General features: G+C 34.4%; 1 protein-coding gene across 1 annotated transcript in view; it reads right to left on the bottom strand.

The window, feature by feature from the left end:
- LOC149770911 (E3 ubiquitin-protein ligase rnf213-alpha-like) overlaps positions 1-24,183 on the bottom strand; it is a 512,819-nt gene that overhangs the window by 98,911 nt on the left and 389,725 nt on the right. The window contains exons 52-54 of the mRNA XM_089948996.1: positions 21,416-21,678; positions 20,581-20,704; positions 5,584-5,700 (exon numbers count right to left, since the gene is read on the bottom strand). Of these exons, the coding sequence (XP_089805122.1) occupies positions 5,584-5,700; positions 20,581-20,704; positions 21,416-21,678 (504 nt within the window). The remainder of the gene's footprint in view (positions 1-5,583; positions 5,701-20,580; positions 20,705-21,415; positions 21,679-24,183) is intronic.

The raw sequence follows: 24,183 nt of genomic DNA, 5'->3' as shown, positions 1-24,183 counted from the left end.
AGCCAAACTGTTTTTATACATTTCTGGGAGAAGAAAGTTATTAGATGACCTAAGCATAACATTGATATATTAAAAACTGTAATGCTATTATTATTGTTTGACAGATTATCATGATCTTCAAATCCTTCATACATTCACGGATATTATCAACTCTGTTGTCATGGATATTATCAACTATGTTGTCATGGATAATTCTGATGGCTCATTCTGAAGTCTTTCCACTTTTAACAATTTATTTTTAGAAGCATTACCCCTTAATGTTGCAGTAGTCTAGATGTGGTTGAATATAACTTTTTTAAAACATTATCCTGTTTTTTTTTTTAATACAGTAACTAGATATTCCTAGCCATCTTTTTGGTAACATTATTGATATACACTGACCATAACATATTGTTACCAGCTGTAACTCCTAAAAGTTATCTTGCATAACATTTTTCAGTTCCACATCACTAAAATGGATGTGGAGAATATTATCTTTAATTCTGTAGTCTCTGATGAGTGGTTACCAGCATCACTTTGGTTTTGCCTAAATTAATGACCATTCCATTATGTTTACACCATTCAGAGTTTTACAAAAGCACTGTGGAAGTTTCTTTTGACAATAGTTTTAGATGAACTAACATAAGGTGGTGTCATCAGCATAGCGATCAGTTTCAATATTTACTGAATGCAAATATAGATCATTTATGAACATAATGGAATAGTAGTGGCCCTAAAATAGATCCTTGATGTACTCCACATGTCATAATGTTGGAAAATAGACTCAAAAGCCAGGTCTAAAGGGATGGATCTAAATTTGAGGGCATATGGTAAAGAAAATGTCTGCAATGTGATCAAGGTAGCTCATTTGCTTCAGTCAAACTATTTTCAACCAGAAATGTCCTAAATACTACCAAAGTGAGCCCATATTGCCTTATAGGGAATTGGGTAAAGCATCTTTAAAATGGACTGAATCATAACAATGCAACCATAGTCCAGTTTGGATCTAATAAAGCCTCTGTAGAAGTTAAGAACTTTTTGATCAGCAGTCAGTGTGTGCTACTACTGTGTTTACTGTACATCTTGGGACAAGATAAATAAATGCTTTTTTACCTATCCCATAACTTATGGTTTAACTTTTGTTACCTAAATCTTATTTCATAAAACTTAAGAACACAAAACAAATTGTGTTGAATTTACTGCCCCTCCTCCATCCCTAGCATTTCCCAATAAAGCTAGTGAACAGAATGTTTATTTGATAATTCACTGAATGAAATTAACCTTGGACTGCTCTTTTTTATTTTATGTGCAAAAGAAACAAATGTACCTACTATCCAAAATCCAAATAGTTTTGTGATGTAGCATACACATCCATAGTATGTATCACTTATTTCGAGTACCAAAGACATAAAAATGGTACTATAAAAACTATAAAAATGGTACATAAAATGGTACTAGCAGCTGCCTCTTTTGGCACCCAGCATTAAGAGGTTAGTATTAGGGCTGGTTGGCTTGATGTCTGTGGCATGATGCCTCTGAGTGCTAGAGATTACTATAAACTTCCATACTGCAGACATTATAGCGATATGATTGAAACATTGTTAAAGCTATGTTAAAAATCCAAATCACATACATGCACACCTATTTTGGGTAAAGACACTGATATATTGTTCTTATACCCTGTAGACATCAATGCCTCTTTGTATCAGTTATGGCAATAAGGTGGCAAACAATAGAAGCTTGGTTGGTGAATGAATACACCTGGTAGTGAAAAATAAACCTGTTGTTTTAACTTGGGCTATCAAATACAAAGTTTATTGTATTTACAGAGCAAGCCAACCCCTGAAGCCAACTTTGGATTCTCTTAAGTATGCTGATTTCTTTTATATACAAAGTAGGCTGACCCATGGAAGCTGACTGTGGTTTCCTTTAAAGGTATTCACAGGAATTTAAAAAATAAATTGAAACAATGGAACAGTTGGGGCTCTGTAAGTGACACCTCTGAGCATACATTCTGTGAAATCTATTAAAGCATATGCCACAATTGAATCAGTTTCAGTTGTGCAGCATGATCAAAGGAAGTTAAAATAAACTGTTAATTGAGATTACTTGGTACTGTGCAAGTACCAAACTTGCAGCATCATCAAAGGGTTGGGAATGAATATACATTACAAGCTAAGGGCTTTGTAAGGCAATATTACTTGGGAATTAGATTTGCCTTATGAAAAAGGCATATGTAAATCAAATCTTTATGGCATGAAACAAGTGTTCACCAAAACACAAAATGTAATACAAATATGACTTGCTCTGACTTAATGAAAATGGAAGTGATATACTTACCAGTAAACACCCAAGGGTAAATAACACTGAGGTAACAAGCCACCTATATATAATAATTTACCTTCATGATATCAAGAATCCAAGTGGTGTAGAGGTAAAGTGCATGGCCGCTTACAGCCATCAGTTCAAATCTCCATGGATGCATAATTTTTCTGATATATATATATGTGTGTGTGTGCGTTCTTTTATTTTTTCCTACAATGAGTTAAGTTTGTTCCTCTTGCATTATTTCTTTCTTTCTCATGTCATCTATCCAGATTTCATTTAGCTTACAAAAAATAACCAGAAAAAAATTTGTTTCTAAACACTGCTATTTCAACTGGGTGCTTACATTTGTAATTTTCAGTCTCATTATTCTTGATCATTCTACTGTTTTCTGATGCTGATTAGTATGGATATTTTGCTCATGACCATTCCTGTGTGTGTGTGTGCAAGAGAGAGAGAGACAGAGAGAGAAATGTTTCTTTCCTACACCATATGCAAAACATCCACCATGTTTAGTCAAGATTTGTCATACAAAACTAAAGCTACAGTGAAGAAACAAATTTTTCTTTGTCCAGTTAGAGAGACGTTTACTTTTGACATTTTCATTTTAAAACTGGTAGGTTTCTTCCACACTACAAGAGCAAGCCATCTGAAAAGTTTGGTCAAGGTCTGTCATGTAGAACTAATGTTATTGTGTAGAAGTCATTTTTCTTTCTTGAGTCATAAAGCTGACCTTTGATCTTTCAAACCACAAAACAAACAGGCATCTTCCTATATGAAGTGCAAGCCATCCTCAAAGTCTGATGCTGTAAAACTAAAGCTTTCGTATAGAAACAGAGAAAGTAATACACAGGCATAGTACAATGTCATAACAGTATACACACTGCCTTTGGGCAGGCATACAAAAATAGTTACTTGTAAGTCAACATACCTTAGTGCACACATACTCAATGCACTTTGTGTATATCTGACAGATGAATTAATCTGGAAACAGGTTTTATGTTATAGTTACAAGTGACACAATTTAGAACTCATGAATAAATGTGTAAACAGAAATAGAAGTTTTTATGTTGCCAATGTGATAACACAAGGAGGCTTGACTTTGAGGCCATTACATAAATTTTTTAATTTTTTTTTGATAGAAAGTTTGTAACTTTTTGGACTGAAAACTTTTTGACAAAAACCTTGTTAGTACAATAAGGTAAAACCTGGTAAAGGTCGACAATGAAATGGAAAGGTTTATATGTATTTATATGTAAATGACCTGAATATAAGTTCAAAGTCATACAAGTTCAGTAAGTGTTCTGTTCTCATCTACATCAATATGCTTGTCAGTATAACCCCTGTATATGATTTTCATACACTTTCATAAAAAACTTTAACACTGTTTACCAAATTACTTATATGGGTAAAACAAGAAAGACCAGAACTTTTTACTTATCTGCTTATGAGATTGAGACTTAAAGTAGTAATTTATCCTAAACTTCCAGATATATAAAGCAACTCTTGTTGAAGATATGTGACTTAAAAATATTTTAACACAAAACTTTAGCATTGTTTACAATGATGCATGAGACAGACAAGACAAGAACTCATACCATGGCATACACACTTTACACCTATTGTAATAATATAAAAGTTTGACTTGAATGCAGCAACAAATGTAGAAGACATAACTTTCACAAACTTCAAACAAAACTTTAATGTTTTTCACAACGATGAACTAAGCCTTCTGCTTTAGAAGGTGAAACAAAAAAGACCTCAAACATATCAGCATATAACTTTATGAACAAACAACAGTAATATTATTTTGAAGCTTTAGTTGAATGAATCCAATACTGTTGAAGATATGTGATTTTCAAAACCATTATTGCTAAACTTCAACAATGTTCACCATGATGCCTAAACAGGTGAGACAGGAACCCACATATCACAGCAAAACCTTCAGACATATAGTGATATTATCAGAGCAGAGTTTCACCTGCATCCAGCAACTGATGTAGAAGATATGGGACTTTTAATGTATAATTTTTATTGTGTTGACAAAGATGACTCCACTAGCTGAAAAGTGACAACTATATCTCACCATACTGATGCCGGTGAGACAAAATGTACCCCAAATATTAAATATTGTTTTAATGACCTGAAAATCTAACCAGGTTATCAAGATATGGATAAGTTTGAACAATTTCTTCTATCTACAATGGGCAGCTGTGCACAATCTAAGAAGCTTCTTGTATGGAAAGAACTGAATGGTTATGACCAAAGCAAGAAATGCCCTCTGACTTGCTGCAAGTAAACAACTTTCTTTCTGGATAACTGATAAAGTTGTACAGAATAAGTTGTGTATTCTGGGAACAAGTTGTTGGTCTGAAGCATCAAAAAGGCCTGAGAAAAGACACCTTTATAATCAGCATTTTACTATACAACCTAATTTTTACACAGGGACATTGTACTGTACTCATTTCTTGTGCACAGGGATATTTTATTGTGCTTACTTTTTGTACAGAGGGGTATTTTGCTGTACATATTTTTGTACACCAGGATATTTTACTGTACTTGCTTTTGTACACATGGATATTTTACTGTACACCCTTTTGATACACAGGAATATTTTATTATATGGCCTTTTTGTACACAGATATTTTAATGCACTTACTTTTTGTAAATGGATATTTTAATATACTTGCTTTTTGTACACTAATGCATGACTGCATGCTTTCTATACAGAGAGATATTTTTCTCTACATCCTTTTTGTACACAGGGATATTTTACTGTATATACTTTTGTAACACAGGGTTATATTACTGTACATCCTTTTTGAAAATGGATATTTTACTGTACTTACTTTTCATACACTAAGGGATATTTTACTGTACTTACATTTGAAGACGTGGATATTTTCCTGTACATCATTTTTATATGTATAATTTTGTCAAAGGGATATTTTACTGTATATAATTTTTGTATACTGGGATATTATACTGTACTTACTCTCTGTACACATTAATATTTCTTGCTCCAAATTATAGCAGTACTGTTCCCATGTCTTCTTGTGGTGATAAAATTGTTAATTCTACCTTCTTTATGTATGTTATTTTTCTGAACTCATCTGGGGAAATTTGAAGATGAGTGAAAATTAGACACTGAGACACTGGACAATCCACACAATGGCAAAAAAAATCAGGAAAGATGATGGCTTTGACAAAAAGATCCTTCAATAACTTCTATCATACCTGGTAATAAAACCTATGATATAACGAAAATGTGTATGTTACCTTAATTGCCTTATCCAGCTGGTCAGCACCCTCTCCAATCACCACTTTGGTCACTGCCTCTCTGATGTTAATGTAGTGGGGTCCACACACAATGTACCTGTCTGACACCTCTCTCACCTGGTAAAGATCAGGATATTATGTAATATTTTGATCAGAATTGCTTTTAAGTGTGTGTGTGTGTGTGTGTGTGTGTGTGTGTGTGTGTGTGTGTGTGCATGTGTGTGAAAAACTGTATAACATGGCAACTAATTATTACTACACAATATATATGTACCTGGCTTTAGTTATTTTTGAATGATTATTAATTGACCAGATGGACCAAAAAACAGTTGTGGTTACATAATTTTCTTTAAAATAGTATAACAAAAGGGCAACTCAGAATGTGACATCTTGCCTGTGAAAGGTTTTGTGGAGCATTCCACTTAACTAGGCAGGCGAGACAAGGAAACCAAGTACACATACTTTAGGCATATTATGTACAAACAATATTACATAAAAGACACAAACTTCAGTTACATTAGGCACTTACAAATTCTCCTCTTAACACATTCCTTGATCACATCAACATTAGGAAGAAACTCCACTACCTTTTAAATTCAGCAATCATATAAAGACAAAACATTTGATCTTTCCCATCTATACATCAAATAGACAAAGGGCAGAAACTCTTCCCATCCCTTCCCTTTACCTTCCTTTATCAGTGCTAGGTGGCTATGTTTTTTTTTTTAAGTTCACATTAGCTTTAGCTCAATATACAATAGATTATATCTCATACCTCTCACAAAATCTCAGTTATATCTTGCGGATCGTTTACCATCTATCAACAAAGCATAGCACTGAATGTAAAACTATTTTGTGAAATTTGTCAATTTCTGGCAAGTGTGGACTTGTTGGTTGTATTTGCATACTGCTGACATTTATTAGCTAATTACACTCTCAGTTTCTTATTTTTAGAAACAAAATTGTCATTCTTGTGTCACAAAACGGATATACCATGCCAATAAAGAACATACACGAGATATGAGACAATTGAAGACATGTGTGGATTAGCCTTGTGTACCAAGCTTTCATCAAACTCTACATGCAGTGTCTATGCATCATGGTCAGAAACCATATGGTTTATAGTACTGCAATGACAGCTTAAGATAAAAGTGAGACACAACAAGTCCAGAGAGACTGTAACGTACTAAGTCTGCATGTCATCACTTGTGGGACACTTTGAATGTCCTCCTTTCATAGAAAGGTGAGTCCAATACCTATAGTGACCATTACATCAAGTAAGCTGCAGAAGGATAAGAACATGGGGTTGCAGAGTTACACACACAGTCTTCACAAGCATTACTGGAACTGCAGATGTGGCAACTAGTGCAAGAGGCAATAACACAGTTATTGGCTTTGGATGAATTTATTTCCTGCTGTCCCTCCTATTTCTCCATTAATGGCTTGGAGGTTAAGGGAGAAATCCTAATATACCATTTCAAAGCATATATAGAGGATCTCAAATGGGTAATGATTTAATATTGAATTTATGAAATCAGTTGAATAATGTCCAGCTTTCTTGAGTCTTGGCAAAAGCTGGACATTATTCAATAAGTTTCATAAATTTAATATTAAATCATTAATCATTTGAGATTCTGTTTATCACATAGTTTTTATTTGAATGGAAATAGTTTAGAAAGAAGGACAATTAATTTTGTTCATTTTGTCTCAGATGTTGCACCTTTCATTTGTTGCTTTTAAAAAATAGTCCCAGGCGCAGTTTTATAACATTAACATTTAAAAGTAGATCTTTTAACAAATTATAAATCAAACAGCAACTGTCCTTCTGAGTAAACAGAAGAATTGACACACACATCATTTTTCAAAAGAGAATGTCTAATGGAAATTCTGTGTGATGTCATATATTGACTTAGGTTAGGTTAGGCAATCAGTGTTTAAACACACAATCAAACTGTTTACCTATAAAGAGTCAGTTTCACCTAAGCATTCCAGTTGTTGGATATTCATGTGAAGGGATGCAGAAATTCAAGATTTACTGTAATGTATTTGTGACCAGATATTTGCATTATTTGATTTGGAACAGTAAACTATAGAAGAGATGCTGCCAAGAATTTTCTCAAGAGGGGGAGGTCCCACACACCTAAATCCAGAGAAGGGAGATCAGGGATCAGGGAGACAACGCCAGTGGGAGCTGATGGATGACAACATTATATATATATATATATATATATATATATATATATATATATATATATATATATATATATATATATTAAAGTATCTGCATACCCAATTTAGTCTGCTGAGCTGGTAAATATTCTTCTTTGTATCTCATTATTCTTCAAAACCTATGAAAATGGGACATGGTTTATATGACCCCTTTGTATCTGAATAGTCATCAGTTGAGTGTACCCCTCAAAGAGACAATTGGAATCCCTGAATAGTTTCTGCAAAAGCCACAGCAGATCCGAATCAAACAAATGCTTGTTTTCAAATACTAAATCTACCTTAGTACACTTTGACTGAGTCAACAGTAAAATTAATGACCAAGACTATATTTGACAAACTGTTATTTTTAATTTTTGTCTTTAAAAAATTAAACCCCAAAAAAATATAGCATGCATAACCGGTGTAGAATAAGCTGATGTCTATTTCCATAATGTCAACTTTCTCACACACTTACGAGTCACAACATTTTTCATTTGAAGGATTCTCTGATGTAGAGCAAGACCTTCCTGTTAAGGACTATTTAGAGGGTATTATCTACAATGTGAAACATTTACATTCAACCAATTTCACAATAACATTTTTGACAACTGGATTTTTCCTGGTTCCTTAGTTCCTGGAACTAATTAAAAAGGAATTCACATTTGATTCATCTCAGTCCAAGTTTACTATTACAACACATGCTGATGGTCTAAAATGTGTACTTAGTTTTAATTTTGCTGAAAGTCTAATAGAAGTTAGGGGTTTAAGGTCAATGAAATGGAAAGAAAAGGACTTCATCAGAATGGCTACTAATCTATTTCTTAGAATCCCCTACCAGTGAGGATAGTTTCAATTCCACAGGTTTATCAGATATAGTGGACTCAAATGAGAGCTGTAGTCATAGAAACCAGGAATTATCTGATGAGAGAGCTGACCCACTTTCTTAGGTTCCTACAGTGAATAGCACTCCAATGACTATGATCCCTATGCCACCTACAGAGGGCCCTACTAGAGATCACAGACAGCTCTCTCCATGTATGTGTAATACTGACCTGCTGCTGACTGTTATATAAACACTCCAGAAGCAAGTGGGCAAGATGCAAAAACAGACTGACAAGCTAATAAATGAGAAGGTTAAATTAGCTGCCCAGCGAGAGAAACCTTTGACTATCAGCAGACATTCACAAACCCTTGTTCCTAAACCTATTTCTCTAAGTAAAAGTGTACCGACACATGAAGTATTGCCAAAAGAAAACCCAATGCACTTTTCCAACTCTGCCACTAACTCAGCCAGAACTGATAAAGTTAAGAGTAATAAAACACCATACAGACTAACTACATCAATACAAAGTAAACATAATACTTTGTCTTCTACCAGCAGAGATAACATCCTCCTTATTGGTAGTTCCATTTTACATGGAATTAACAACAGAGGGCTGAGGCACTGTGTTAGAAAGCATGCCATTTCAGGTGCCAAAATACAGACAATACTGGAAGATATAAAAATATATGATCTCTCCAAGTTAACTAAAATAGTCCTCTATATTGGAGGGAACAATGCCAGTAAGGGACTGATCTAGAACATTTTGAAGAACTATATGAGCAATTACTTATACACATCCATAAGCAAATCAAAGCTGTCAGGTTGCATTGTGTGAAATGGCCCCCAGGGGAGAATGTGATGTGTTAGATATCAACAAGGTCATTGGAAGACTGGCAAGTGAATGGAAGTTTGATATTGTTTACAATTACATCAGTTTTCTGGATGAAGAGGGGCAAGTGATACAACATTTATTTGGAAAAAGAGACAATATTCACCTGTCTACCAAAGGGGTGGAAAAACTGGCAAAAATATAAATGCAGTCACTTGTGTAGTCTGGTCTTACAGCCACATTACAAACTTTATCCGTCCCTATAAATCCAATGTAGGTCAAAACAGCATCAGACAATATGGTCAGCCATATCGGTACCGTCAATACACTTTGGGATGTGATTACTGTGGTGAGATCAAACATTCAGCACATGAATGCAGGCACAGACAGCCAATACAATGCCATCAGTGTGGTAGCTTTGGACACAAAGTCAAAACTCACTAGATTTAATTAATAGGAAAAGGGCAATGAGGCATTCTCAACTCCACAGGAAGACTATTCAGCAGGAGGACCAGTCTGTTTATCAATGACTGTCATATACACCAGGCATCCTTTGTCAGAACAGATTTGATCCCCTTGCTGATGCATGTTCTGAATGTGGAAACTTACCAGCTACTTGTACATATTCCAATATGACTGATAGATCAGATTTATACAATGATTATTGTCATGTTATAAGTACGGAACAATAGCCAGATTGCAACATGTATATGCTAGACCCTGAGGCTAATTATTCGCTTCATAAATGTTGCGAGTGTGCGCTGACATCAAAAAGATGGGAGGAAGCCAGTTGTGTATAACATGGCCATAGGAACTTGTTATTGGCGCCTTATTCTGCTGAAGGCATGTCATAGGTAAGTGGCATAAATTGCCGGTTTGGGCTCAAAAGAACATCAAGTGAGGGTTGTAAATCCACCCTTGACAGACTGCCGGGGAGGGAGCAATGTCTGCTAATTATGTAGACCACGGGTAAATCAACATCCACTTGGAATTGAGCAAGGCGTGGCCACCACTGGAATTGCAAGTTAAATCTAGTGTCTTGAAACTAAACATCAGTAGTCACTAAACCATCTTGTCGGAATTACATAAGGAAGTTCTAAGCTACTCCAACGTCATTCGAAATTGGTGGGAAGCATTGTTATTTTGGGAATTACACAGGAGCTTCGGAAAGGTCAGTGACTTATTTGCTCGACTGTCGCAATCTATTACGGCAAAGTAATTGTACTTTAATTATGTGCAGTATGTATACTTCATTACTATAATCGTTAGTGCATAGAATTACCATTTGTAGGATTTGATTCATTTGTAGTGTTTGATCTACATGCATATTTTGAGATATGAGCAATGTTTATGTAAAGAATTAATATTGTAATTTGCTATTTGGTTAATTCGTAGTAACCTCGTGCATTTATTCATGTGATATTCTTGATTTGCAAATGTTGAATTGAATGATAACTTTGTATAATGGTTGCAGTGTGCAACATTAGTTAATATGAGTATTTGACTATTTGTGTATAATTTGTAGGAGTAATGTGTAAGGAAATATTAGCGCATGGATATGTCGATATCTGTGTAGACTTTGTAGATGTGTAATGTACAGAAATGCATCTGATTATGTGATATTGTTCTGTATAATAAGATTGAGAATCTATATATACCAATGTGATGAAATCTATTGATATATACATGATATACCATACCAGAAAGTATGGGTATTTCGATGTGCACGAATGTGTGACCAAAGAAGGTAATGGCTTATCTGATGATAGATTGTTGCTTAGTGTTAGGCTAGATAGATAGAGGAAATTACTAATGTCCTTGTGTGTGTTCGGACAGGAAGCTTTTAGTGACCGGAGGAACTGTAGGAGACAGAGAAGGGAAGTACCCTGGTACAGTTGGTCCCGAGTCTCTGGGAGAAAAGAAAAGGCGAGAACGGAAGTGGAGGAAGCGAAGGGTGAAGGATGTGGTTGTTGGACTGAAGGTGTACTGGATACCAGTCAAGAAATACTACAGATCAAGAGATGAGTACAAACACAGGACAGGAGGAAAATCTATCACACTAAGTCAGATGATGAAATAGGCCATCACTTGGTCAAGTGAAAGACGAGTGATAGGGTTTTGAATATTGAATTTCATTTGAGGAAGGATTATCTGTAATTGAATGGCATTAAAATTGTTGTTTATTTGAATTTCACCTTTTGTGTATTCAGTAATTTAACTGTCGGCATCGCTGACTTGGGGCTCGGAGCTTTGCATCTCTATCACTACTTCAATTTCTAACAAAAACAAGCTAGGGTGGGTCTTCTGTAATAATCATAGAGAATACTGGGAGTACCCCACCCCAACCTAAGGTAGTCAACGAGAGCCCCTTTACAGTGGGACCCCATTACAATTATAAAAGTAGAAAATGCAGTTGTGGAAAAACTAATTTTTTATACAGTAATGATATTTCTAATGATGATCACTATGAACCTAGTTTTAATACTTTTAATTTTTCCTGAGTGCCTCTAATAGCATTGATATTAATCTCATGAATTTAGACATTTCTAGCAAAGGTTTACACATAGGTCATTTAAATATTCAGAGTTTTCGTGGAAAGATTGATCAAGTGAAGTTACTGCTAACCTCTCCAAATAATAATATCCAATTATTTGGACTCTCAGAAACAATGTTAACAGAAAATCAGGGTGAAAATTTCTTGTATATCAATGGCTACGACAAACCTTATCAAAAGGATAGGATAACAGGCAGTGGTGGACTCCTTGTGTATGTTAGAACCAGTACTGTTTGTAAAAGACGGGAAGACCTAGAAATACAGGAAATAGATTCCATTTGGCTACAGATCACTCCAGAAAAAGCTAAGCCCTTATCAGTAGGTTTTGTGTACAGATCCCCATCATCACATACTGATTGGTGTGAATATTTTGAACTTCAAGTAGATAAAATTTCAAATGAAGAGAAAGAATTTTACATTCTAGGTGATATAATTAGAGACCTTCTCAATGGTCAAACAAAAGTGAATTGGATGAATTTTATACCTTCATTTAAAGGTATGGAGCAACTAGTCAATGAACCCACCAGAGTAACATCTACCTCTAAAACACTTATAGATCCTATTTATACCAATACAAAAGAAAATGTTTTGGAAGTAATGGTTCCAAAGATTGGTATAAGTGACCACTTTGCAATTTTTCTAACACGTAAAGTCAATGGCAAATCAACAAAAAATAATATCCATAAATCCATTACTTATAGATCCTTTCAAAACTTTGATACATGTACTGTTAAATTCCTAGAAGATCTGAAATAGATCCCATGGAATACAGTCCAAATCTTTGAAGATATTGATGATGTTTTAGATACTTGGACAGATCTGTTCACCAGTATAATGAACAAGCATGCCCCTTTAAAAACACACAGGATAAAGAAAGACCACCAGCCAGGCTGGATCTTCCCAGAAATTTTAGAAGCAATAAAGCAAAGAGACCAACTAAAATCAGTAGGAAATCAAACTGAACATAGAGTTTGGAGGAATAAAGTTAATAAAATGATACATCAAGCCAAACAAGCACACTACAAAAAAGTGCTGGATGAAAACCAAAATAATCCCAAAGCTATCTGGAAAGTGTTTACAGGGTTTGGTGCAGGCAAATGTAAGAATAAAGCCGAAATTTTATCCCTCAATCATAAGGGCATTTATACTGATAATCCAACTGACATCTCAAATATTTTTAACAACTTTTTTGTTTAATTTGCTGAAAAACTTAAATAACCCAGAACTTTATCTGATCATCTGGAACTCAAACATTTTTGTGCTAAAAATCTACCAAACATTATAATGTTTGAAATTCCTGAAATGAGTCCTGAATTTGTGTTGAAATATATTTAAAAAAATGGATGATTGTAAAGCTACAGGACTTGATATCATTGGACCAAGGCTACTTAAAGGTAGCTGCACCTGCAATTGTAGAGAGCATAGCTTTCATTTGCAATGAAAGTATTAGGTCTAATAAATTTCCACAAACATGGAAAATTGCCAAGGTTACACCTTTGCATAAAGCAGTAACAAAATATGATGTAAATAACTACAGACTCATCTCTATCCTTCCTTGTCTCTCCAAATTACTAGAAAAACATGTACGTGATTCTTTTCTCAACTATTTAAACACTTATGATCTTATTCATGATAATCAATCTGGCTTTCGCCAGAATCACTCCTGTGAAACTGCACTTGTATCTTTGATTGATAAATGGCCGAAAGCATTAGATCAAGGAAAAATGGTAGGCACTATTATTGTTGATTTTTGTAAAGTTTTTAATCTTGTAGAACATGAAATTTTGCTTGAAAAACTAAAAATCTATCAATGCAGTGAAAACTCCCTAAACTGGTTTACTTCTTACTTAACCGATAGAGTGCAAAAAGTATCTTTAAATGGTCAACTTTCTGAAAGTAAAAATATTAATTGTGGAGTACCACAGGGCTCTATCCTTGGACCTCTGTTATTCATTCTATTCATCAACAATTTTAAGATAAGAACTTCAGTTTCTTCCACTGACCTCTATGCAGATGATACTACATTGTCTGAGATTGGTAAAACCAAAACGGTACTTAAAAATAACTTACAAGATGCTCTCAACAGACTTCAAGTATGGTGCCAGGAAAACAGTATGATCATAAATACAGAAAAAATGAAAGCCCTACTAGTTACAACACGACAAAAACGAGCAAGGCTAGATAGCAACAAACTCCAAGTTCTATTTGACAACGTGAGCCTCAATATGACCTCTCAAGATGGAATTCTTGGTGCATTTGTGGATAACAATCTTACTTGGTCTATTCACACTAAACATATTTCAAAAAAGGTTAATTCTTATCTTTGGCTACTGAGGAAAATCAAAACATACATTCCTCTTCAGTATAGGGTCATCTTTTATAAAAATTATATTCGGCCATATCTGGACTACTGTAATGTAATTTGGTGTAATACCTCTAATTCAAGCATAACAACACTTTTAAGACTCCAAAAGAGGGCTTGCCATTTAATTCTAGATCAAAGTATAGACAATTTTCAGGATGCAATGAATAATATAAAAGTTTTAACAATACATGAAAGAATATTTCTTAGAAAGGCCAAACTGATGTATAAAGTATCCAGAAAAGACATTCCTGTGTATCTAAGCAATATCTTTCACCAAAGAGATGCTGATGGTACTTCAAATTTAAGGTCCATAAGAAGAAAAAATTACATTATACCAAGGCCAAAGAAGGAATTGTTTTAAAAAAAAGTTTTCAATATACTGGTCCACTGGTAATGGAACAATATTCCCAGTGACATAAGGTAGGCTCCTAGCATTTTATCTTTTCACAGTCAATGTCTTAAATGGATGAAATCTTTAGAAAACTGAACAGTTCTAGTACAAAAAATACTGCATGCTTTTCTGTAATTTTTCATCATTTTCATAGCTGAATTTTTCAATGCAGGATTATATTTTATGTTTTATATATGTTTATGTTTTCACTGATGCCTGTGTATGTGTTCCAGGCTTGATACTTTGAATTTCAAAATTACTTAATTATTTAGTGTCAAACCAGACTCTTCACATCATGTTGTATATACTGTATATATTGTACCTAACAGATAGAAGGCCTCAAGGTACATTAGTTCTGTAACTAATTGAGTTACCTTCTCTAAATAAAGTCTTTATTATTATTATTATTAATTATTAGGTACAACAAATTGCGGGAACTGCAAATAATTTGTGTGACATTTTCCCCTTTGGTTTGGAAACATTGCGTGACCAATGATCTTTGTTCTGAGAAACCCTCAAGTCTGTTAGAGTAGTCATAGGCAAGTTTTATTTAGAGATGGAACTGCAGCACAAGAATCATTAGCTCATTAGAGCAATTTAACCACATAAAAATGCTGTGTCAGCTGGGAGACCAGTTTATATCCACATTCTTCTGTGAATAGAGGTGAGTTTATTTACTCCAATAAGTAAATATTTAAACCAAGACTGTATACAGGATGGATTCCATGTAAGACATATACTGACCAACCACCCCCGTGCCTGCTATCAACTGACCAATACCCTGTTTTGAGGTTTTATGCCATTTTTCAGTGCATATGCTATACATGGCATACTGAACATCTGTGGAGTAAATTGGCCATATTCAGACAGATGTGACCATTTTTTCCCAATTTCCTTTGGGCAAATGAGTCAAAAATAGCTGCCAAAATGTTCATAGTAATAGTAAGAACCAAGATGGGGTAAAGAAAAATTCCCATAATCGCATTCAAAAAGTAAACAGAAAACTTCACAAGAATTTCATGTGCTTATTAGGACCAAACAGTATCACATAAAGTGGTAAGTTAATAATAATAATAATAAGAATAATAATAATGCTTTATTTATAGAGGGTGACTCATTAATCAAGGACTATTTTCCCCCCTGAGGCCCTCTAAGGAGAGTATAACAATGCACATTATATGAAGATAGCAATAATGACTGTTTATTTTAACATGTTTGGTATTAAAAATACTAAATTCCTTTATCTATTAGGAACACATACATGCTCATGATATCTCTTCTTAACACAATAACCCCTAGCGACGACTTTACTGGGCAGGAAGTAGTAGCCTACTGCTGAGCTCTGTAGCGTCATGGTCATGTAGGATACACTAAAGTGGGTGGTATTATAGAAAGGTAGACAGATGTAGCTCTACAATGATACCAAATAATCTGGAATATCTAGTTGCACTACAAAATACAGATAGAAAAACCTCATTTTTGGACCCAACTTTTTTTTACCCAAAATTCCCCCGTGGTTGGAATCCGATTTTGTGTCTGGATTTTAGACTTTTTGGTCTCAGATCTAAGGCAAACTGGTATGAACTGCAAACAGATAGATGAGCCTTTGCAAAAAGTAGGATAAGATGGGCATCTAGAATAAAGAGTGGTCTCCATACAAAAATAATGGCTCCGTTTAGCAAAAAAAAAAAAAAAAAATGAAAAAAGACCAACTTTTACCCTTCTGCTCCTGTGTGAGTCAAACAGCCAATGAAAAATGATGTTTCTAACACAACTAGGCAGTATGTTATTGAAAGATGACCGGGGATTTGGTGTTTTCGAGTTTATTCAGAAATAGCTTTCAAAATGTGTTTCCTACTCGATTTTCAGGCAAAAATGACAAAAAGCTCCAGGGGCTAATGTGTTAAGTACTCTAATATTTTCAGCAGATTTTACATGTAGTGGAAGCTTGTTCCACAGAACTATACCAGAGTACTGGAAGCTCTTTTTAAATTGCTCTGTTCTTGGTTTTGGTGCTAGAAAGTTTCCATGTGATACTGATCTCAACTGGTATTGTGTTGAAAAAGGCCTGAATAAGTCCTGAAGATACTCTGGTGCAGTTCCATGTAGACATTTATATAAAAGAACTGCCTTGTGAAAATCTATCCTTCCATATATTGTGAACCATTTGAGTTCTGTAAATAATGCTTTCGAGGGATGATCAACAGATGCATCTAAAATTACATGTGCTCCTTGTTTCTGAAGTTTATAAATCCTGTCAAGCTCAGATTTAGCACAGTTTCCCTATACATTAGAACAATAATCCATTGGTGGAAGAATATATGACTTGTAGTATAGATTGCGAGTTTCCATAGGTAAATATTTCTTTATTCTGCTGAGTAGGGCAATTTTGGATGACAGTGTTTTACAAAGCTTATCAGTATGGTCATTCCATAATAAATTATCTATGGACACACCTACAAGCCTTTCATGTTTGACATTTTCTAATGGATGATTATTTATTGCAAGAGATAGTTCTGGGTTCCCTGACTTGTGTAGCTTTTGTGATATCCCCAAAATCATACATTTTGTTTTACCTTCATTAATTACCATCCTATTTTGCTGTGCCCAGTTTTGGACTCTAATAAGGTCTGAGTTTAATCTTGTTTGGATAACTTCAGTATCAGAACTAGATGTATACAAGGTTGCATCATCTGCAAACAAATCTGTATTTTTGGATTCATTATTTAATGGTAGATCACTGATACAGATAAGGAAGAGGAAAGGGCCCAAAACTGAGCCTTGAGCGACCCTTGAATGCACAGTGCAAGTTTGAGAGCTAATACTGCCAATGCTTACTTGTTGAGACCTTTGGTTTAGGTATGATCAACAAGATCAAAGGCTTTCTTGAAGTCAAGGAAAACAATAACAGTCATATGTCCATTATCCATTTCCTTCAGCCAAAAATCAATTAATTTGGTAAGTTCTGTTTGGCAGGAGTGGTACTTTCTAAATCCTGGTTGCGCTTTATGAAAGAGAGAGTATGTTTGAAAAAATTTATAGACCTGATTGGCTACAAGCTTTTCAAATAATTTTGACAATACAGGTAGAACTGATATTAGTCTGTAATTTCCTGGATCCTCCTTTTCTCCTTTCTTAAAGATAGGTGTAACCTTTGCACATTTCAGTGTTCATGGAAAATTACCACTCATTATACTTAAGCTTAAGATATGCGTTAGTGACTTTGTTATTACTGGTACAGCAATTTTAAGAATTCATGGACCAATACCATCCAGTCCAGAGGATTTATTAATGTTCACCTTAAGTAGCATATTAAAAACATCAGCTTCACTAACATTAGCTATTGAAAAATAATTATCATCAGGAAGTTTAGATCTTATAAATAACAGAAGAGCATCAAGTTTAATTGGGATGTTAGTCTAGTTCTGAATACTGTTACTGGATATGCTTATGAAGAAACTGTTGAACATTTCCACAATGTCTTGTACAGATGTTGTTGTATCATCATTTCGCTTAAGTCTAGGGGAAGACAATTGTTCTTGGGTGGGTTCAGCTCTTTTAGATGCTTCCACAATGTCTTGGTACTCTTACTTTCATCAATAGCCTGTTTATAGTAGTTCTCTTTTGCCTTATCTATCAGGTGCTTAGTTTTATTCCTCCACTTTCTATAGCTTTTCATGTCTTTTTTTCATGTGGAAATTATCTCTTAGGTGCCTAGCCTCACTGATTTCAGGGGTAATCCACTTGGGTGTAATTAGGTTTTAACCCTTTTTGTTTAAATTGGGGCAAGTTGTCTAAGGCTGCATTGAACATCCAATACCATTTGTCTAAGGCAGTGTTGACTTCAGCTTTATTGCAGACTGATTGGAAGGGTTTGCAAACTAAATCATTTAAGAACATTTCCTTATCAAACTGTTTAAAGTCCCTGTATTGTATTTCAATGTGTTGACCATATTTAAATGATTTCGGAACATGTCTAGTTATACAGACTGGGTGGTGGTCACTCATAGCATATACTGGCACATTAATTTCACTTATGTTTTCAGGTTTATTAGTGTAGACATGATCAATGATAGTAGCACTTTTATATGTTACTCTAGGTGGGGTGTTAATCAATTGAGTAAAGTTGTAATTTTCAAAGCTACTTATCCATGTTAATGGTGGAGTTTTCATGTAGTCAATGTTAAAATCACTTGGTGGAGTTTTCATGTAGTCAATGTTAAAATCACTTAATATGATAGTCTCTAAATCTTCCTTTAGTAATGCTTTTTGAATTTTCACCTTAAATCTATCAATCCAATCTGCTGTTGAACTAGGTGGCCTGTAAACTGAACATAAGAGTATTGGCTTTGATTGGGCAAGGGTTACTTCAATCCAGATACTCTCTACCCCAATAATCTCTAGGTCAACACGCCTGTTATAACTAATGGAACTGTCTACATAGAGAAGAATACTCCCCCCCCATGGATTCCCTATGTTTTCTTTCAAAGTTGAACCCCTGTATTTGGAGAGCCAAATCATCAGTATCATCAGAAAGAAAGGTTTCACATAGACCTAGAATATTGACTGATCTAGTTTGCTGTGATATTAACTTTATCTCATTCAGTTTAGGGAGGATGTGTTAAATATTTAGGTTGATTACTTGCAGACCTCTTTTGAGGAGGCCAAAGACAGGACAATTTTGATCAGAGGATTGAATTTCAGACAAGGTAGTATGCAATGTATTGTTTTTAGACTTGACAGATTTCTTTTCATTGCCTTGATTATTTACTTAAACACACGAAGAAGATAACATACAAGATCCATCTATTGTACTATGACCAAATGTAGTGGATACATGAGAATGTTCAATATGAGACTGATTTACATACCTACAGGAAGACTGGATTTGGATTTTTTTTTAAACGTAGCTTTAATAATTTTTTTAGTCATATTGCTACGATGTCTGCAATGTGGCAGTTTATAGTGATGTCTAGCGCTGGGGCATCATGCCGCAGACATGTAGCATAATGTCCCACCCAGTCACATTATTCTGACACCAGGCTGACCAGTCCTAACACTAATGTCTTAATGCTGAGCACCAAGTGAGGCAGCTGTTAGTACCATTTTTGTAAGTCTTTGATGTGACTTGGTCTGGGATTGAAGCCACAGCCTCTCGCATCCGAGGCAGATGCTCTTACCACTAGGCCACCGGAGCGGTCCTATAGGAAGACGTTGATATATTAGACACTTGAGGAGCCTCAGAGGGAGAAACAACTTGAACAGTATCACATAGTTGTTTACATGTTAACAAGTTGCACTTTGTATACAAATCAGATAGTGCCTGAAACCTGTTTACAGAATTATAATTATTACATTGAAAAGTATACACATATTCTAACTAGTATATTTTCTTCTGTACAGCTGTATTTCCGAATGTTTCAGGAGCTGGTTAAGAGTCTCATACTATGGTGGCCATTATAACATGTTGTTATATCAAAAATATTAAACTGTACACACTATATGTAAAGTCTACAGACTATGTGATAATAGGTACAAACAATATTACACCAAAGAAACCCCAGCATAAAAACTTTATACATAAAGTATTAAGTACATGCAATTTTACATATAAGCTCTTCTGAGTTCATTAACCGATGCTGGATTTATAAGTAACTCTAAATACAACTATTGTTGCAATCACCAGAGGAAAAAGATACTTATTTCTTGCCATCCACACATGAGACAAAAAGGTATCATTCTGGTGGAATAAAAATCCCAGAATAAGTATCTATCTTCTATGACTTCACATGTACATATAATGTTAGCCATATACAAGTTGTAATACCTTTTCTGTTTCTTCCACAGGCAGATATTTAATCCACCTAAGGTATCCAACATCTATCTTCCTGCACACTGCCTGGTAGCTGTCAACTCCATAACAACGACATAGATACTTGATAAAGTATATCCTGCAAAATACAGTAAATTATTAGCAAGGTTGGCTTTAATCTGGACTTTCACAACCTGAATTATGACAATAAAAGTTTACTCTGAAAAAAAGTGAGAAGACATTATAAAGCACTAAGGTTTAAAAAGAATTCTGAAATAAAAATATCATTTTTCTTACATATTTCGGCAAGATTGCTTCATGGCAACATCCGTTGCTAAAAGTTTGTGATGTGAAGGGAATGTTTGAGCCCTTGTCAATAATAACTTTTGCAAAAGAAGATGAATGGTATTATTTTGACATAAAAGCTATCAATGACCAAAGAAATAATATATGGAATCTTTAACCAATGATAGAAATATATTCAATCATTGTTCAAATGTGTATTTCTTAAAAAGTAATTTTTAACAATTATGTACATCATTACAAACAGACTGTCACTTAGTGGCTCGTAACAATTAAGGGTATTAGAACTTTGTTCACTAGAGCTTAAATGAGGTTACATCCCTATTATAAATGAACATATTGATAACTACACTACTCATTGTATGAAGTTAACTACTGATAATTGATCTGCTCATTGTATGGAATTGCAAATTGATAACTGCCTACTCATTTCATTTAATTACCTCTTGATAACTGTCCTGCTCATAGTATGAAATCACACCTTGAAAAAAATACTTTATCTAAAACTCTGAAATGTGCAAGGAAAAAGATTGATCAAATTACGTACTTTGGCCATTTGCAATCTCCCACACACAAAGTTGCAGCTTGGTCAATTAGCTGTCGTTGCTTGGGAGTAGGAATTTGTCCTTTCTTCAGTACAGTCTCATGGATGTGTTTTGCTGTTATAGCTAGGCCAAATCTGGCTTTGGCAATGCCATACAGTCTCTGCAACATACTGGGACTTGTTTTTATGTCATGCTCAGCATCAATCAAATGGTCAGCTGCTAAGGCAACTTCATCTTCTTTGGTACATTCCAAGTAAAATGAGTCCTGAAATTTATTATATCAGAAACTTTATAGTTGTACCAGATTATAAGGAACATTTTATCTGTGGTACTAAATTTAACATATTTTGCATATAAAACAACAACAATATGATATTGTGGGTATGTCACTTTGGACAGTTAAATTGAATTATTAGCTGATTCTATTGGGTATTTTCATGGTTTTGTGAAAAGTTACATTTTATTGTATTACACCTACAGACTGGAGAAAAGATAATGCTGTTTCTGCAGATGGATCATTTCTTTAGTGGTTTAAATTTATGGTTTGTAGCAACCACTAAATAAAACAAAAACCAGTAAATCATCATGAAAGATAATGAACTCATATTATGTACAATCTGATTACAAGAAGTTGCCACTAATATGGTTAATATACCCTGCCACCTCCCACTAAAAGGCTGGTGGTCTGGAAAGTGGGTGCTGTTTTTGTTATTGTTGTAGGGTTTAACGCCATTTTTCAGCACAAGATAGGCTATACATGGCAGCCAATATAACTGGTGGAGGAAGAACCCTAGAAAACCAGGGAAGAGCCACCAACCCACAAGAAGCTAGTGGCAAGCTTTCTCATGTACTCATGTTAGCTGAGCCTAAGACTCGAACCCACACAGACAGAGGTAAGATGGTAGTGATCAGTAATGGTAAGTGCTTTAGACAACTCAGCCACTCGGCCACTCGGGGCCCCAAAAGTGGGTATAGTTCTGTGTCAATCACAGGTAATAACTTTTTATGGTCTAACATCTTGCTAAATATGAAGTTTTATGGATAATATGATTGAAAAATAAAAAATATAAATGCTAGTCTTCACAAGAGATTAAAAAATAATATATATTGATGATGGAAAAAATATATTAAGCTTCATCTCTTAATCTCAATGACTTCAAAGTTACAGAGCAGGAGGGAATGAGTAGTGGAAAACTTTGAATATTAAGCCAGGACATTGACCTTGAAGAAAGAACCCACAAAGTGGTATGCAACATACTTTTTAATGATGATGCACAAGTAGCTCATGTTTCATTCATTAATCAAAAACATCTTTAAAGTTACTGAATGGAACTGATACAAATTTCAACAAAAAGGTAGTGGACAAAATGTAAATGTATGCATTCACAAGCCAGTGAGATGACCAAATCATTTAAGTGTGATATAACTCTGCAAAATATAATAAAAACCTGATCATTATGTTAAGTTCCCTGAAATCTTGTTGAGACGAAGCTAATGAGCAAGTTTGGTTCAAATGAAACAGAAATTGTGAATAACTCAAGTGTTCCTGCCCTGGAGTAATGCCTATTCTAAGTCTTTCAAGAGTCATAACTCTGTAAATAAGGGTCAAAATCCTGTAATCCCAAACTCGTTCAATATGTTGTTGAGCTAAAGCTTCATTGAAAATTTGACTGTAATCTTAGCAATAGGTGTATATGCTAAAATTTTCACAATTGTTGGAATAACCAGACAATGTTGATCAAGGACCATAATTCTATGTGAAATAGCAAAAAACTCATCTGAGACATTGTGTAAGTGAAGCATTTATAAGAATAGTTTATTTTTGGACATAAAGGTAATTTTCACATGACAAAAAAATGATGGATAGACTAATATTGTTTTCAGAAAGTGGAGGAATGGCATGCATTTATTTATCAGATATTGCTTTGACAAGTCTTTGTCACAAATTTGGAGGATAACACCTAAATACCTGCACCCAGTCACATACAGGTTGTGTATCTAGGAATGAGTTTCACTTGTGAATAAATTATTTTAAAAAATTAATTGAAAACACTATAGATCTATATTTCAAATAGTTTGTATATTTTTATGAACTAATAAGTATTGAAATGTAATAAATTTTGTGATTAGTCTAAAATTAGTTTCAGCTGAGAACTGCACAAAATACTTCTGTTAGTAATATTTAGACAATTCCTTAACTATGCAGAAAATTACAATCACTATTCATCTTGTTTTATCATCTGCATCTTAAGCAGTGATAAACTCTGAAAGTAATCTGAGTTATATTCATGCAGAATTTCATTATCCAAGAGTAAAATAGAACAGACCATTGCATTACATGTTTTGTTGTCCAATATGCTTGCCTCTTCTAATACACTGACGAAAATAGGCAGGATAATCAGATTTTGTTCATTATCATTCACATAATACATCATTAATTAATTTTCCATTTAATTAAAGAGGTAGCCCCATGACAAAGGTGCAGAAATCCCAATGAATCCAATATTGTTTCATGTTCTGAAACAGAAAAAATTAATTATTTGTTTGTGTTTGAAAAAATAGGTTGTAGTTTTCTGGGGTTTAATGACATTTTCATCACATGACAGGCTATACATGGCAGCCAGTATATTTTGGTGGAGGAAGAACCCAAGAAGACCCTGGGAGGTACACTGATTAATGGGAAGCAACTGGTAAGCATTCTCACATACCCACATTTGTCAAACTGAGACTTGAACAGTCAAAAAATAAAAATGGATGCTATAGTACTCAC

The sequence above is a fragment of the Sinohyriopsis cumingii genome, unplaced genomic scaffold (genome assembly GCF_028554795.1).
Source record: "Sinohyriopsis cumingii isolate HCF-2022 unplaced genomic scaffold, ASM2855479v2 utg002226l, whole genome shotgun sequence".
NCBI classification, from domain to species: Eukaryota; Metazoa; Mollusca; class Bivalvia; order Unionida; family Unionidae; genus Sinohyriopsis; species Sinohyriopsis cumingii.
The sequence above is the reverse complement of the archived record's forward strand: the minus strand, read 5'-3'. Positions and strand labels throughout refer to the sequence as shown.